This window comes from Haliaeetus leucocephalus, unplaced genomic scaffold (assembly GCF_000737465.1).
Source record: "Haliaeetus leucocephalus isolate CR32 unplaced genomic scaffold, Haliaeetus_leucocephalus-4.0 Scaffold751, whole genome shotgun sequence".
In the NCBI taxonomy this organism is placed as follows: domain Eukaryota; kingdom Metazoa; phylum Chordata; class Aves; order Accipitriformes; family Accipitridae; genus Haliaeetus; species Haliaeetus leucocephalus.
This window is the reverse complement of record NW_010973187.1, coordinates 17,889,614-17,907,066: the sequence shown is the minus strand read 5'-3', so window position 1 is coordinate 17,907,066 and position 17,453 is coordinate 17,889,614. Positions and strand designations below refer to the sequence as shown.

General features: G+C 48.8%; 1 protein-coding gene across 1 annotated transcript in view; it reads right to left on the bottom strand.

Moving 5' to 3' along the window:
* Window positions 1–17,453, bottom strand: part of PLXNA4 (plexin A4) — a 421,093-nt gene that overhangs the window by 220,070 nt on the left and 183,570 nt on the right. Inside the window, exon 3 of the mRNA XM_010581025.1 lies at window positions 2,467–2,598. Within this exon, the coding sequence (XP_010579327.1) occupies window positions 2,467–2,598 (132 nt within the window). The remainder of the gene's footprint in view (window positions 1–2,466; window positions 2,599–17,453) is intronic.

Below are 17,453 nucleotides of genomic sequence, written 5' to 3'. Positions count from 1 at the left end.
ACATTTCTGTGGGCAGTGAAAACCTCTGATAAGTCAGATCTTCATCCGTTTATGAAAAGAACTGTACGACATGGCTTGTATAGTGGATGGGATATATGGTCCCCAGGGCCAGCCTGCACTCTTCCACGCCGTTCATAGTCCTGCCTCCAGCAAAGGCAAACCCCTGCACCCACTCTCAGCCACCGAAGCCCTACAAATGTTAATTCATGCGAGCACTTGAAGCGTGTTATATCATGAACACAGAGATAGCGGCTGTATTGCTGTGACGGCAGCGCTGTCATTCACATTCTTGCTACGTCGCAGATAAAATGAGAGACAGGGAAAGGCTTCTGTAGCGTTGAGTGTTTCACGAAATCAGATCAGATTTTAAATAATAACAGTCCATGCCCTTTTCACTAACCTCTCTCATACAGACACCCTTGGCTTCAAAGATGGGTGGGAAAAGATGATTGAATAAATCACAGGGGACTCAGGGCTTCTGAGTTCTCCACAAAGCTCCATCAACAACTTGTGGTCCTAAAAAATCCTAAAAAAAACCTGCCTAAGCTTGTGCTTCAGAATAGCCAACCACAAAATCAATCTGCTTATGTTGTAACGTTTAGGGAAGTGCAGGTAGTCAACATACCAACAAGAATATATTCTTGGAAGCTTCTGGCAGAAAAACAAATTGCTCCTTTCATTCCAGATTTCATTTTTTAAAGAAGTGAGTGAATGAACAGTGCTATCCCATTGCCCTTTCCTAGAGAGAATCAAGACAGCTCCTGGATATTACAAGACCAACCAGCCCAAGGGAGCCGAACATCTTGTCTCTGTAAATCTGAAGGGCTGTACAAAGCTGGTGGTGGTATCTGAGGTGACCTGTTGCTAAATGGGCCTGCACAAAAAAGATATTCTGAGCAAATCTGAAATCAGTGGATATTGGCGCATCGTCATGCTCACAGGCTTTAACTGTGCAAGGAGCCCCATTCTACTCAAAGAAAAAAGAAAGGACCCACAGAGTAAAAGGATAAGAAAAAGGAACAGAGTCTTGACCAAAGTCTCGCAGGACCTCGCAAGCATCACCTGCCTCCAGCTTCCCACTCCATCCCAACAGGTGACTGGGACTGTTTTCACTTCAGCACTGGAGGTGACATCCCACCCTTGCCCAGCACTGAGCAGATAAAAAAGCAATCCCAGCTCTGTCATCACGTCCTTTCTCCTGAGTTATCATCACCTTTAATAAAGACATGTACAGAGTTGCTCCCCTCTCCACTCTTTGATTTTAGATATAAATATCCATAGCCTAGGGAGAGGGTCGGAGATATCGCAAAGGCACAAAACTTTTAAAATAAATTGGTTCAAGCAGAAGGAATGACAGTCATGGACTGGAAACGATAACGTCCCTATTTTGTATGGGAAGAAGGATAGCCAGCCTGCCACATCTGAGCTCCTGGACCACAGCAACCCTGCTGAACACCTCCCTCCAAAAACTGCATGTATCCCTGCCTTATGGGCAAGGAGAAAACCCCTCTTAGCTTAGGTAAAGGCTAATAATTACAGTGTTAGCCACAGCCTGGAAAACAGCCACCTGAAGAGGATATGAGGAGGGTCTATAAAATCATGGGAGGTGAAGAGGAAACGATTATTCACTGTTGCATTTTTAAGGCAGGAATCTGTGGCTGGTGAAACTGCCATGAGGGCTGATGAGAGGAGGGGACATTGTGGCCCATCTCCATCCTCGAGACTGCTGACTGTTGACAACTGCAGGTCGGAGTACACCATGCATGAATCAACCAGTTACAATAACTCAAGGAATCCTGCATGGCCACAAGACTAATTATGTACAACAGATTTCTTCATGCAAAACTACTTCTTCCTCCTCCCACCCCAAACAGCAAACGTCCCAAGGCCAAGCACTCTGCTGAAATCAGCCAGATTTCCATGTCGAACACCCAGATTGGTGCTTCCCTGGAATCTGGCTGTTAGTATTTTCAATAATACTACCAATAACACAACAGGAACGTCACGCTGAACTTCGCCTGCACCCTGGCAGGCAGCATCCTACACTCTTGATCGCTGTGTCTCAGAGAGGCTCCAGCTTCTCCAAATACTCCAGTTGGAGCCAAATGATTCAGTGTTACGCTTATCCGTATCTGTGGCAGATGTAGCCACAGTTTGAATGGGGGTGGAGAGCAATGTGGTATGCAGCAGATGCAGTAGCAACTCCTTGTCAGGTAGCCAGCAGGACGTGTACTGCATAAAGCAATGCTGGGGGTGGTTTCCGCCCCCTTAGTTCACTGCCCTTGGCCCCTCAAAAATTGCATCAGTGTATAAATGCAATGGTTTCTAAGCATGAAAAATAGTGTTATCAACAATGGAGCACATCTTTGTAGTAATGGTGTTCACCATCAGAACTTCACGTGCAATTCTGATTTAGCATGATCAAGTTAAAACCTTTCAAAGTACTGTGGACTGACAGTTTCTTACCTGCTTTTCAGACATGATGTAGAGGTGTTCATGATCCACTGAGAAGGCCATATCCCGTAATATGGGGCCAGTATCCACCACCTGCACAATCTCATACTCCAGTGTGTTCTTGGTGGTGCCGTCCACACGGATCTGCAGAGCAAAAACAAAAGCGGGGAGACAACATGAGTATTTTTCCTTCTTCCACAGAGACTATAGAACAATCATTGGAGAAATGTATTGTGGTCCAGGTCTTTTGGACAACAACCACTGTCATCACAAAGTGAACTTTTCTCCTGCCTCCTCACTTAGAGGATGAAGCAGGTTCAACTGCTTCTGCTGGTCCCATCAACACAAGAGCACTATAGAAGAACAATCCAGAGCCTGCTCGCTTTTTTCTGGCACTATCGTTGTGTTACTGTCATTGCCTGGACAAATCTACTGAGCTGAAAATGATGGTACAAAGGGGAGAATTTGTGGTGATGATGAGCAAAAGATAAAAAAACCACACAAGAGTCTGCAGGACTGACTCACTCAAATGCTAGTCAGACAATATTATTGTTCTTATTGCTAATATTCCATGGGGCAATATATTATTGTGGAGTGTACAATACAACACAGACTATTTCTCTTGTTGATTACGTATATCAGATATTGAAATCAGTCCTGAACAAATATGGCACCTTATGATTCCAGACACATCTCATCACAGGGTGTCACTTAGGAACATCAATAACTGAAATTATGAGAAGGAACCAGACGCACAGTCCTAGTCTATCCCTGACAGTGACCCAGCGATACAGAAGAAAATGCACAAAACACCAGAGTTTTCTTTACCTGTCTAAAACCAATTTCTAGAGATTGGACTCAAAAGCAGCTGGAGAAGGTTTGTAATCCCTTTCAATGCTATAATCACAATTCAGGATAATCTCGCTATCCACAGGAGTGTCGGGTCCTTCTGGATCTTGTGAGGCTCTGTGCTTCAGCAAACCCCATGGCCATGTGTTTCAGAGATGCATCCACATTCCTCATCCCCCTTGCTATGTTTTCAGTGTGTTGCCTTTCACTTTTAGAAAATCCATCCTGCAGCAACACAAACTTCACAGTACCCTTCCCTAGAAGAAACAAAGTTGTAGTAGATCTGCTTTGTGCTCCACATCATGATCTCCATAGGCAGACTAAAGGCTCCCAGTCCCTGGTTTGCACTTGTGCAGTTTGATAGCTGAGCAAAAGCACCCTTCCCACCCAAAATAACAAGCTGTAGAGAACTTATGGTACCAAGACCCATCTCCACCGTTCCCTGGCACAGTCCATGAGCTTGTTCCTTCTGTATCAACCTTTCAGCCAAGAAACTGAGCCTGAATCATCTTCTATATTAGAAAGGCAAAGAGAAAGGAAGAGAGGGAATCACAAAGGGTCTGGAAAGCTCGTATGAGCAAAGGGCAGCAATGATATACAGATTCGTATCTTTGTTCTTCCTCAATCTCCCCACCTGCTGCATGACAGGAAAGAAATCTTATTCCCCCAGGAAAGATGGGGGAAATGAGGGGCTCCCTGTGACAGCAAAGGGTGTGGAGGGTGCTCGGGGATCCTACGTGCTATCCGTCAACCTCCGCAGAAGCGGGTGCACGTGCAGGCACTGGCTGTTGGGCTGGTCAAATGGCACTGGAGGATTTGCAGTTAGTTTGTCGTCTTGACGGATCCGGCGATGACAGCAATACACGTTGCAACGTCAACACACAAAGAGGTCAGGGCCTGAATCCCAACCCCGAGCATCCGTGCTTCCCACTGGCTCTGACTGTCTAGGGGGAAAGGGCTTGCTCGTGTCCGTGGTCCCCAACGGGGGAATTCAGCTCCTCAGAGTCTCTCTTCTTGAAAGCGGGCACTGCTGTGATTCACCCATGGGGTCAAGGGCAAAGAGGCCAACAGGCTCGGGATGAGTCGTTCCCCTTAGGACAGTCAGGAGGAAGGAAGGGGACACAGAAAGGGCCGTGGGTTGAGAATCCCAGGACTCTCCCTGTTGGGGCTCTGCCTAAGGCAGCTCAAGTGCCCCCACAGCAGGAGCCTTTCCTATTTCCCACAGAGACCTTCCTGCCCCAAGTTCTCACTCTCAGGGAGTGGTCACTGAGCTTCGTCTGCTGTTCCAGCTCTGCCTTTCCCCCCAGTCCCTTGTGGCTGCTCGTCCTCATCAGAGGGCTGCAGAAGATCCTCGCTCTCTCTGCTGATCACCGTGCTAAACAAACCTGATGCCTTTGCTGCTTTGACCTTGATTTTTCAGCACAGGCAGGGTCAGATCTGTAGGCCACTAGATATGTAAGCAGCCAATTATCACCCCAGGGCTCAGTCACTGTCCTCAGCCTTTGCCAGGCTCCATTAGAGGAGAAAGAGCTCAGAGATGGAAGAGGCAGGCTGGAGAAATAGCCGGCTGGAGTTAACAAACCATGCAGACAGGAGGCACAGCCCCCAGGGATCTCCCCTATGCAGTTGGTGCAGGTAAAAGATTGCAGAGGTTTCACACCAGGAAAACAGAGATACTCAGAAGTGATTTAACAGCTATTGCTAGCCTAATTGCCTGCAAAATCATTATTTTGCAGCAGGGGAGGGACGCAGGGAGGGAGGAAGGAACAGGGCTCATTCCATCATACATGTGCAAACACATACACGTGCACGGGTGCACACCCAGCCCAACAACTATTCCTGCAGAAACCTCTCTCTCATTAAAGGTAGAAGCTAAGTAAAAAGAAAATTGAGAAGGCCAGAAGGTCTGGCAGACATTCACCCACACTGCACAGACCATGTAAGCCCTGCTCCAGCAAAGACGTGGTTATTGTAGCTTGCAGCCAGAAGTCTGGCCCTTAACTCAAGCCATCCCTTTACCTGTCTTAAACTCTAGCTTTCTTATCTTCAACCCCAGGCACAGAGCCCAGAGGATCTCCACCTTCCCTGCACATTCCTCTCAGTCCTGAGCATCAAACACCACAACAGCAATTTCTCTTTGAGATTTATTCCTGGCTCCCAGACACCCACAAGAACCAGGGCATTTGGGTTAGCAAAAAAATCAAAAGAAGAGTCTGTGAAGGGGAAATGAGAAGATTCTCATCAAAGCCTGCAAGCGATCATCACTAAAGTCACGGACACCAATACGATCTCTGCTGGGAAGGCTCCCTAAGTTGCCAATTGCAAGGAATTTGAAGCACGCACCAGCAGTTTGCTCAGTTCCTGCTCTTTGCTGGCATCAGCTACAGGCTCCACATGGAGCTGGGGTGCTGGGATAGATAGAGTTTTCTTCTGACTGAAGTACGGGTATTCTTATATTCAAGATGTTCTTATTAGGCTGTGGGATTAGGGCCTGACTGACAATCCAGTGGGGATTTCTCCTTGAAACTGCCTGTAAACCACGAGCACCTCTGCAAGGCAAGAGGAACGGGAGCAAGAAGAGACGGAGAGGGCTCCAGGACCATCCACAAGTCCCAAAATATCAGTCCACTACAAACCCCACTACCAGACGTTTGCACGCTCCTCCACAAACATGCTCGTCACCTCCACCACAGCAATACCTGCTGCCACTGCCTACACGTCTGTCCTGGACAGGCACACGCTCCTTGGACCACAAGATGCTCCACTCAGCACCCTGAGCTCCCCTGCCCTCCTTTAACCCAACACACGTGTGCAGGGCTCCTGGGGAGAAACGTGGTCTGGCCGCACATTAATCCTGCTTCCCGGAAGGCTGTGCTCACTGGGCTTCGTTCTGCAAAGCTGGCTGCTATTAAAACATCAGCGTGATGCTTCCCGAAGGTCAACTACCAGGGGACTTATTCTGGCAGCTGTTTGTTTGTTTGTCTGAACATTATCTAGGTCTGGCTGTTTATTTACATCCATTGAAGTATCAGACAATAAATATCCTCTCCCAGTAGCAAACAGATGCTTGCACTTGAATGTTCTGGCTAGCGCTGACTTCAAAACGATCTCCTTAATGAGCAAACAACACTATTAATCTTTAAAGACACAGGCTCTGGCCTTCCCTGAGCTCCCACCCTGGTCATGGCTAGCCCTACAGGCATCCTGGCAAGCAGCCCACGGGTCTGGTAGATGAAAGAAGGTAAAAGATACCTTCCATCACTCGACTGGTGCTTTTCAGTGTTATCTGCGTCTCCCCAGCTGCTGTGGGGTCCACAGGAGGGTGATGCTTGAGCACAGTCTCCCAGGCAAGCTGGTGGCAGATGCCTCAATCACACTTCTAAGAGGGAGATGGGTTTTAGAGGTTGGGATCGTACAGTTATCGAAGAGAGGGACACAATAAACCCCACCAAATCATGGGCATGGATTCAAAAGGGTCAGAGAAAGAGCAGTGGGCTTGGAGGACAAAGAAGGATTTGGTGCTAGCAAAGCAAGCACTTAGTCCCATTGCTGGAAGATAAACCAGGATCGTGGCAAAAAGCAAGTATCTTTAAGCTCACCAGAGCAACAGAAACACCTGCCTTCCAGACTGAAGCATCGATCCTGTCCCGTGGTCTGAGAGGACCATGTCTCTCTGTTAGCATGTTACTGCTCCACTAAGCTGGTTGGGGACGGTCTCTTTTGGAAAGCCTTATTGTGCAGATGGGGAGGCTAGGTGAGAAAGAGGTGAAGTGACCAAGCATGCCAGCAGCAGAGCTGGGAAACCTTCTCCCAAACTGTATGTCTACATTAGTGTAAAAGGACTTATCTGCAAAGGGACACTGTTTCTGCTAAAATCCCACCTGCATACTAAATGTGCTTCAGGAGCTTTAGTTCAGCTCCACCAAAGCCTGATTCCACAGCCTGAATCAGTGTTTGGAGCACATTAACAACATCCAGTTTTGTTTTATCCAAGAAAAATCCAGTTCATACACTATAAGACTGCTCTGCTGTATGAATCACAGCAAATTAAGAACGGACAACTGGTTGCCTTCAAAATTGACTTCAGGCTCACTTCAGAGGCATAGTTCTGAACAAAGACTCCTGTTACCACCTCACCTCTATTTTATTCTCCCTGCAGCTTGGACTGGTCACTGGCAGCAAAATAATGGATTTCCAATGTGCCAACTGAGCTCAGCTGTTTCCTAGTCTTCTAAAACCATCACCTCCTGCCCAGAGCATCATTCCTGGCCCACCAGCGTCAAAACAAGACCCTCTCCATTAACTCCTTTGTATAAAGCATTTGAAACCCATCCAGGACTCCTGAGAGTGTGGTCAGGAGGAGTATCATGATGGCCAGCCAGGCAGACAGCAGGAGCAGACGCTGGTTGGATGACAGTCAGTACAAATAATTAAATGAGTAACTAAGTGGAAGACGAACTGGTGAACCACGGCTCGCTCAGCCAACCCGTCCCTCCCCGACACCCTGCTTTTGTGCAGTGTCAGCAGCCCCCGGGCTGATGAAGTTAAAAGGAATTCGTCATCGCTGGCCCCAATGCTTCCAGCTGGCACTCCAGCAGCTCCCGCTCAAGTCATGCTGGTGGCTTATTTTGGCCATGAAATTGCCCCAGTTCCCAGGGGAGGTGATTAGGTGGCTGCCAGGAAGATTGCAAGGGTGGATTTCAAAAGCAGATTTCAGAATCCATCCCTGCTGCCTCCTCCTGGGTGCAAGGGAACGAACATGGCTGTGGCACTGCCTCTGAAAGAAGGAGAAATATTTTGGGGCAGGGAAAGCCAGACCTGGCAGGACAATCTCTGTCCTCCCCATATCCTGAGGCATGCCTCCTTTGTCCTCCTTGCCTCTCCTTCTCCCAGGGCTTCTCACTGAAATCACCATCATTATTTCTCACTATTGGATTACGGATCTGCAAACTTCATTTCTAGGAGATCCAAGCAGCCCTGGAGTCCAGCACATCAATCCAGGCTGCTCTGAGCAGTGCCCAGCCACAGCCTTACGACTGCACAGGGGCCTCTAATACTTCATTGCTTTTCCAATATCAGTTCCTCCCTGTTTTATGAACCTAATGTTCCCCAGTGGACGCTGGGACTGCTGGCTGCTGTTCCTGGCACGGCGAGGGGCAAAGACACAGCAGACAGCATATGATGTAATGTCAGGCCGTTATGATGATCACCTATTTTTGTTTTTCCATTGATTTCAGTTACATGATGTAGCTCTGTTGATCTGGACAAAGATGGGGAAGGGGCTGGTGACACTCCATGCTCCTCCTACTTCCCTCCGTTTTGGCATGTGTTTTCCAGTTGAATAATCCATCTAATCTGCCTGAAGCCTATTAACAGGAGATCAATTTCTAATAAAACATGGCATTTCAATAGCCCTGTCTATCTACTGGTACAAAAGGCCTTTAGAAACACTAATTGAAAAAGCAAGGGGTGAGGTATCTCTTTCTCATGCCTAATAGTCAGCAGCCCTCTCTTCTCTTGTACAGATGTTTTAATGTGCTGCTTGCATGGACGATGCCAGCCCATCCAAATACAGATCTCAGAGCAGCTTCAGCCATATGGAGAGCAGGATGCTGGAAAACCAGGTGTTCAGTCTTCTAAACACTCGTGCTTTCAATGCTATCCAGACCCCAATGAGTTATGACGGCAGCCACTGTCACCAGAGCTGATGCTAGCAGACCTGGAGAGGAGAGGAGAATCAACCCCGGCCTTTTGCTTCCAAGGGAGACCCCCACTCTAAACTTGCAAGTGCCCCCCACTTTTTACCCAGGTAAGGCTCACCTCTAAAACTCTGTCCCAAGCTCATCAGTGTCTGTGTGATCACTCATCCACTTAAATCCACAGACCCAAAGCTGTACACACAAAAATACCCCTGCGGAAGGCACCTACAGGCACAGCATGCGCGCTCTATAAAACACACCAGAGTGCACACATCTGCTCCACACAACAGGAGGGACAGCAAAGCGGGCTGGTCTTGCAATCCCTTCAGTTTCCTGGTTTACATTTCTTTTGTCCAGGAGATTTAAATCTTGTGGTTAGCGAGCAAGACTGGTTTGCTACAGCATTGTAACAGCCAAGGAGAATGGTTCTTCCCCCCTTCTCCATCCACAAAAGTTCCCAGGGCCTTTTTTCCAAGCAGCAAACACAGGGTTTTCAAGGAAACAGCTTCCCTAGAATACCGCCGGCTAATCCCTATCATCTGCAGGCATTGCATTGTAATCCTCCCTCCGCACACCCTTAGCCGGGCTCTGGCAGGGAGCACGGGTGGCTGCACTGGGCAGGGGCACGGGGTCTAATCCCTGCAGAGGAGTCACCCACTGACCTCCTGTGTAATCCAGCCAGGCTGCAAAATTAGGTCAAACAGAGATGTGCCTGACTGCTGGATACGAGATCTCTCTTGCAGGGCGAGCGCAGCAGGGCGGAGGAGGATTCCTCTTACTTCAGGAGGTTCAGGAGAAACATGGGACAAGATGTTGATGGCCATCTGTGTTACTTTTCTAGAGAGACGTGGGTCGCCCTGTCTCAACATGGCTACTAGGTGCTCCAGTTCCATGGTGGGTCAGTCTCACAACGGACCGAGCATGCAATGTCTGGGATACACTGGAATGAACCTTCTGCTTTGGGCCAGAGGGTCCTTCAAGCCAGGAGACAAACTCCTAGCTGGCAGAGGTCCCCTTTTTTTTCATAGTGCACAGCGTATGACTACTGTGCCATACTGCTGTGGTTCCCCACCAACATTCATAGCAAGAGATAATCCTGGCTGCAATGGATTTATGATCTGAATTAGACATAAATAAAAGACCAACCTTTCTTTCTGGGCTTGAACAACACCTAACGCAGTGGGTTTATGACTATTGCTCCCAGTACCATGAAAATAATAATTACAGCTTGAAGTGTGGCCAGCCGGGCTGTACCTGGACTGCAGGGCTCACCCCAAAGTGAAACAGCGAAAGAGCTGGAAACAGAGGGAAAGAGAAGGAGATGACCAGCTCCTTCCTCTCCCTCAGCAGGGAGAGCATGTCAGGTGTATGCATCTTTCACATCCATGAGCCAATTGACAGATGACATCATTTTTGAAAGCATGGTTTACACATGCTCCCCTGGCGCTCCCTGATTGATAAATTAGACACTCATGAGCCACGTGCTAATCAATGCAAATCATTAGTTTGTAACAACACAAGGCAAGCTCGGCAGAGCTCATTTTTCAGGGTAATAGCCTGCCAAGTGATCAGTGTTCAGCAACGAGCCCTGCCAGGCGATCTATTAGCAGCTGCTGGCACGCGCCTATGGCAGGGGGCTGAGGCCTTTGCTGTCCAGTCCCCACCACGGCTGGGGCTGTCCTGCTCCGTGCGAGAGCCAGAGCCCCAAACCTGCTATTCCTCTCATAGTCCCTGAACGCTTGTTCTCCACTTACCCCAACCCGGCAACATAAAAGAAAAGTCATTTGAGACCGAAAAATTGTGCTTTGCCCTCTATCAGTGGAAAACGGAGGGCACTCAAAGCATTGACCTGCAGATATGCCCTAGGAAACTTCATGCTGACAGCAGTGGCATCTCTAAGAGCTGATGTCTGCATCAGGCAGGTGTTTGGCCAAATGAAGAGGCCATTTGAACACTCTAGCTGCCAGATTTTACACCCAAACTTTTGGCTTCAGGCTTTTACAAGCACTGCCCAGCTGAGTGAGTACTCTGGGAGAATGAAACTACGTCAGGGAAAGACCTGCCACTGTTGACCTTTCTGCCAGAGCAAAGGGAGGGCAGGAGCATGGGACGACTCTGCTCCTTCCCCAGAGGAGCCCATACAGCCTCTGTGTCTGCTTCCCAAACTCCGCAGGATTTCCATCCCGCTGGCAACACAGCAGACTCTCTTCAAACATGGGTTGCTTTATCAGGCATATATCCTACCACAGGTACTCTATAGAGTACTCTCCTCCATGGAGAGCAAGGATTCTCTATTCGACATTCCCAAAAGGTAAAGTTCAGTGCTCACAGAGAGGGCCCTGCTGCTGGATGCTGATATTTATGATCCCAGCGGATAATCTCAAAGGTCATCCTAGTGCCATACCATTCATGTGCACTACGATGGGGCTTCTGGATCCTGCAGCTGCCTCTCTGCAGCACACCCATGGCTACTCTACAGCAATAAAGTCATCTCCTGCTCCTCACAGCACCCTACTGCATGAGCTGAAAGGACCTATTAGCTCCCTAGGTCTTCTCATACGTCATGGAGTTGTTCCAGTTTTCCAGGGTGCAGGAATTCAGATGTACATAAAGCCACTAGCCATGGCAGGAAATGTTCAGATCTCCAGGCACTTTTGTTTCTCCCAAACTGGTGGAAATTCATTTACACGGCCAACATTCTGGGGCGGGTACAGCTACTTTTTAAACATTTACCCTGTTGCTGCCACCAGTCCTGGTTCTTCAGAAAGGGAATGTAAATAGATGCTTTCAGGCAGAGTGGGTTTTGATTGAGATTAAGGGAACAACAATACAAAAAAAAAAAAAAGTAGGAAAATTAAAATTTTACATACAAGAGCATGGGTGGCAGCTTGTGAGGTGCACAACCCAAAATGCTTGCCTAACTCTGGTCAGTTCTTAAGCAGAGGTCACACTGTAGATCAAAACAATTCAGACAAGTAGCAGAACAGCTCAAAGCCCTGCATGCTTTTGGTTCAGAAATACCCAGAAGCACAGCGTGTGTGTGAATGGGACTGACGAGAGACAAAGATATCAACATAGTCGGCCTGGAGTAGAAATCCTTACATGGAATTGCTCAGAAATCGAGGCAGATAGTAATATGGGATGGTACGAGGACAGATGGATGGCAACACGGGCTGGATCGTGAATACAAGTCCTTTATAAGTGTCTGTTCGTGGGGCTGAGGGACCAGATTCCTCCCAGAGATGAGCTCATCCTGCCATGCCAGGAACGCGGTGACCCGGAGGGCTGGGAGCCCCGCGGCGGGGGGTGCAGAGCAACACCACAAAGGGCCCTTTGACTGCGGCCAGACGGGGTGAGCTTTGAGACACCCACGGATCCTCACGACAGTGTCGCTTGAGAGGAGGCCAGCTGCCCTTTGGCAGCGGGAGGCACGCAGGCGTGCTGAGACCCGGGCACTTACACGGGCACACGGGCAGGAGAACACGCAGCAGCACACGGATGGGCACGGGCAGCCCATGGCATGCAACGAGGTGGAAATATTCGAGCAGGCGGGGGTGCGGAGGCACCCAGCAACACACGCACGTATGCGCGAACACAGCCTGCCCACCGAGGCTCATCTGTCTGGGCTGAGGATGCGCTCACCGACATGCCATGGGGTCTGGCTCACGAGGAAAAGGCCACGGGGTGACGTAAAGGTGAACACAGGCGTGCACCCGGTGTGTATTCACACCCAGCAGAGTCTGGGGTGGGAGCACACGTGGACGGCACAGGCATCCCCGCAAAAGGACCTGCTCCCTGCAGCAGCCAACACGGGGAATCTGGTGGGAATACGGGCATTCACACACACCTCGGGCGGCGCAGTGCCCTGTGCAACTCCAGGCATCAGCGAGGGCAACAAGCTCAATCAGAGCCTGTCACATTCAATCTTGGAGATATACAGACACATTTGCAATTTCCCTTTACAGCGTATCAGAGGCAGACAAAAGCTCCCGCTTTGCTGGGGATTTGGGTACCTCATCACTTTCTCTAAAAAAAACAAATCGAAAATCATATCCCAGAGATTATATCACTGGACAAGTAAGATTCTCTGTTCTTGCACAGATATTTGTGTCAGGTGCTGGTGCTAAATGACTACAGAGAGATGCGGAGAGTGATGAGCTGTAAGTGCGTAAGTGAAAACAGAGAAATCTGGGATCCAGAGCTTTTTGCTCACTCCCTTGCTAAGAACTATGGGCTTGGGTGGGTGGATGGAGCGGTGGCTTGGGAACAATTCCTGTCAGCAATGTGGGGACACGTTAACTCCAAGGCCAGGGGAAAGGGAAACCTGAAAGAGAAGCTCTCCAAGGAAATCAGCCAGCCCAGGCTCTCTGTCCAGTCCTTTCTGTCAGTTGACATCCCTGGGGCTAAGGTTGAGATAATGAGGTCCCACGTATCTCTGGGCCCCAGCCCCACTGACAGGGTTGTGCTCTGCAAAGGTTATTGTAATTCAATTGCTGACTCTTTCAGCTCCTGGGCTTCTCAATGCCAAGGTGACCTATTAAGAACTTAATATCAGATAAAAAACATCCCTTGAAGCCTTTCTAACCTTCATAATCTATGTTTATCCACAGGAAAAAAAGGAAAAAAAAAGAGAAAGAGTGAATGCTTATCTTCCAATATTGCCTCAGATAAAAGGGAAGTACCATCTGGGGACAAAGCTCCACATTTGCCCTTTCTCCCCTTTCATGCAAGCAGCCAGAAAACCGATCCAGCGCTGAAACGGCGGTCGAGGCCTCTTTCATTCACCTCCCACAGACTGATCCTCCACTGAAGGCTGCTCTCATCTGCCGATCCACCAACAGTTCCTCTGCTTTTGTCTCTGATGTCTGACCAAGGGACATGTCTCTCTGCAGGCCAGCCTCAGCACAGACCACCCTTCTCACCAGCCAGTCCCAAATGAGTAGCAGTGGTCCCAGCAAGTGCCACCTCTTCCATCAGCCAACCTTCATCAAGACCAAATCCCTCAGCAGCCGTCTCTGCTCAGGTGTGTCTCACTGAGGCCTTTGCCTTTCCAAGGCTTCCTCTCATCTCCCATCAGCCGGTCCCTCATTAGTGACCCAAAGTCATCCCTCATGCTTTTTTTTCTTCCGAGGCCACCAGAAAATTTGTTGGTCCTCTCCAACATCACTTGGCTGGATTCACCTGCAGTCTCCAGCACTGAGCTACAAGATGTCCCTAGTCACCTCTGAATGGTGAGACAGCCACCCCTCCAAATTCCTGCAGAAAAGCCCACACCAAACACATCCCTGCTCAGTTCCTCCCTCCCCATCTCTTCAGTCCTTCCTGAAAGCACCACCACCAACCTCAGCATGCGGCTGCTTCCAAGTGGCCCTATGGACTCCATGCAGCCCCTTGGCTTCGTCAAGTCTGTCCCCCTTGGATCCCCAAAACTACTGCTGCGCCCTCACAGGAAAGCAGCCACTTCTGAGGATGCCACGTGAGCAAACGTGAACGGCGGGAGGAAAGCATCAGCAGCCATGGCCTTCGCTCTACCTCAGTTAAGAGAGTAAAGGGAGTGGGGCACGGGGGCTCTCAGCTCTGGGGCAGGAGGATGAAGGGCACTAGTGTATAGAAGGGACATGCAATGAGAGAGAAGAAAAACAGTCCCAAGCCCAGAAAGCAAAATCTTGCTCCCCCATGGTGAAAACATGGGTCCAACTTAATGAATTACATGATGAATTACATCAGAGATCACTAGATACGGAGCAGTGGAGCAGTGAATATCAACAGTTCTTCCCAGCACCCTCCTTTGCACAGCCCCTTACTCCAGCCTGTGCTGGTAACAGTAAATGCTCTCTATTCTTCTTCATCCTCTTATTTGGCTCCAGGGTTAGAGCAAAGGACTTAGAAAAAAATCAGAATCTTAAACATTAGCTGAGCTATGAACTGGCCATATGACTTCAGAGATGTCACCTACCCCGTCAGTGCTTCAGTTTCCACATTTTTCATTGAAACACTTGTGGATTGGATGATTTTTAGGGGAGAGTGTCTGTGCCTGCAGGAAATGTTAAATGGAGGTTCTTGAGATATGAAGCATAGGCTCAAAAAATACTACCAAAGTAGCATGCATCATCGTGCATCCCTCAGCTCAGAGAGTGACACAGTGGAAAACAGCATATTGTATGAACACACACCCATGGCTCTCAGATCATTATTAGGGGCACCTCCAGAGAGGGCTGGGGGAAGTAAAAATTGATTGGTGTTGGAAATCTTCAAATGAAACGCGTTATGGAAGTCGAGCAATTATTACCTCCAATAGCGTAAGAATAGCACGTATCTTCATACCCTTAATCACAGGGGTTCCTTGTACATCAATCAGAATTAGCCAAATGTGTATTCAAAGCCCTTGATTGAATTGTCTAAAAATAATTCAAATTAATTTAAAAATAATGGCGTGGTAGGCACATTTTTAACACTGGTAAATCACCAGCCAGGACCATCAGTGTAAAGCCTCCATGTACAAAGAGACAAAAGGTGGAAATGCAGTGGTCAAGGAAGGCAGTGATTTCCTCCCAGCCAAGCACACCCCAGCATCTGCAGAGCATCAACCCAGGTCTATCGGAGCACCCCATGGAGGAAACAGAGCCCTCCGTGTGCACTTAAAAGGATTAGCAGATCTGCTGGGAACTGTCCTAAAGGAGCTGCATGGTACAAAGGGCAAAGCACAAGGCATGATCAAGAGAGAATTAGGAGAGCCAGAGAGATTTAGTGGGCGAGTGCTGACATATTATTCCACTTAGACAGAGGCAGGGGACTTCTGGGAGAGGAGAAAGGCTGCCTGAGTCCATTCAGGAGCCTGGAAAAGCTGAGCACAAAGTGGGCCCTGATGGACCATCTTTAGGGATGCTTTGGCTGAGCCAAGTGATGCATAAGGACCACAGCCCAGCTGGGAAGTCAGAACGGAGCCAAGAAGAGACACTGTCCTTCCAACAGGACCAACTTGCAGGTCTGCAACTCACTTGGTGCCCCATATCTTCCCCCAGACCTTTTATTTACTTTTGTCAGTACCAGAGCAATGTCCTGTCTGAGGCAAGACAGCTAGTTACTTTTCTTCTAATGTAAGAGACTGAGATGTTTGATCTCCCCTAAGGAGCTGCAGGAGTCCTCCATCCTCTAAAGGTCTGTGGGTTGCTATTTACCTACACAGCTCGTTACCTCTGTACAAGCGGCTCATACCTGGCCACATATCGGTGGAGACCAATAAACAAGTCCTGCCTGAAAACTTCTGGGGACAAAATGCAAGCATTCCCGGGGTGGTCGCTAGCAGAGTAAAAACCATACCCCAGCCACTACTGCTGCAGTTGCGTGCTTGGATAGCAGAATTTGGGAAAAAGGCCAGGACTGCTTGCCAGAGATGTTCATGGCACTGCTGTGTTTCAGGTCCCTGGGGTGCTGAAGCAGGATCTTTCCCCGCTATCTTGAACATGTCAAGCAAGACAGGGAGCATGCAGCAAACCCAGCTGAAGCTTTGGTGATGGGACATGATGGAAGAATAGCCTGGGCATGATCTTCTTGTGTCTCCATAGCCCTCACCTATCTCCCATGGGCTGGGAAGAGACAGCAAGAGCGTGTCACTCATGGGAGACAAGGGATCACTTTCCTCTGGGACCTCGAGGTAACCCGGGCAATGAAACTCTACCCAAAGCCATTTTGACATAAGGTCGCGGTGCGAGACAAAGCAAGGTCAGGAGTTCAGCGTCAATACAGCAAGTGCCAGTCATGACACAAAAGACTCAGGGATCAGATATACCTGCCAAGCGCTGCTTGGTAAGGAGGATATTGAGATGCATAATTACTCCCCTTTTCATCTGTGCTGCTCTTCCCCTCGGTTCACACGGCTCTCCTGGCTTTGTCCTTGCACAGGTTGCGTCCGAGCAGGGTCTTAGCCAAGGCACCCCTCCATAGCCACGCTGTAGTATTTGAAGGATGAGGGATATAAGAGCTTAACCCCCCCCCTTCACTGAAGCAATGGCTCAGCCTTCAGCCAAATCACTCCTAAAAGCAACTAGTTATCTCTGTGATCACCTCCAGCTTTGTGCTGGAGTAAATCAACAAGGTTACCCCAGATTTACACACCAGTAGCAGCAGGGACTCCAGAGGAACTAATGTGGATTGGTGACTGCAAGAAAAGAAACAGGACATCAAAACTCCAAAGTAGAAGCAACTCCTTTTCCTTGAAATCCTGCCAGAGTGGGTTAGTGCTGGTGTTTCATATTCCTGAAGCTTGGGGTGTTATTTAGTGAAATTCCAAGTCAAGGAAACACAATATGCAAAACCCTGTGCATTTCGAGGTACACACCGACCTTCATGCGAACAACTGCTTGAAACATCTGCAACATTGAGGCTTTGCTTGAAAACAGACCCCTTACTGGAATTACCATTTGCTCACTCTTTCCCAAAGCCTGATCTCCT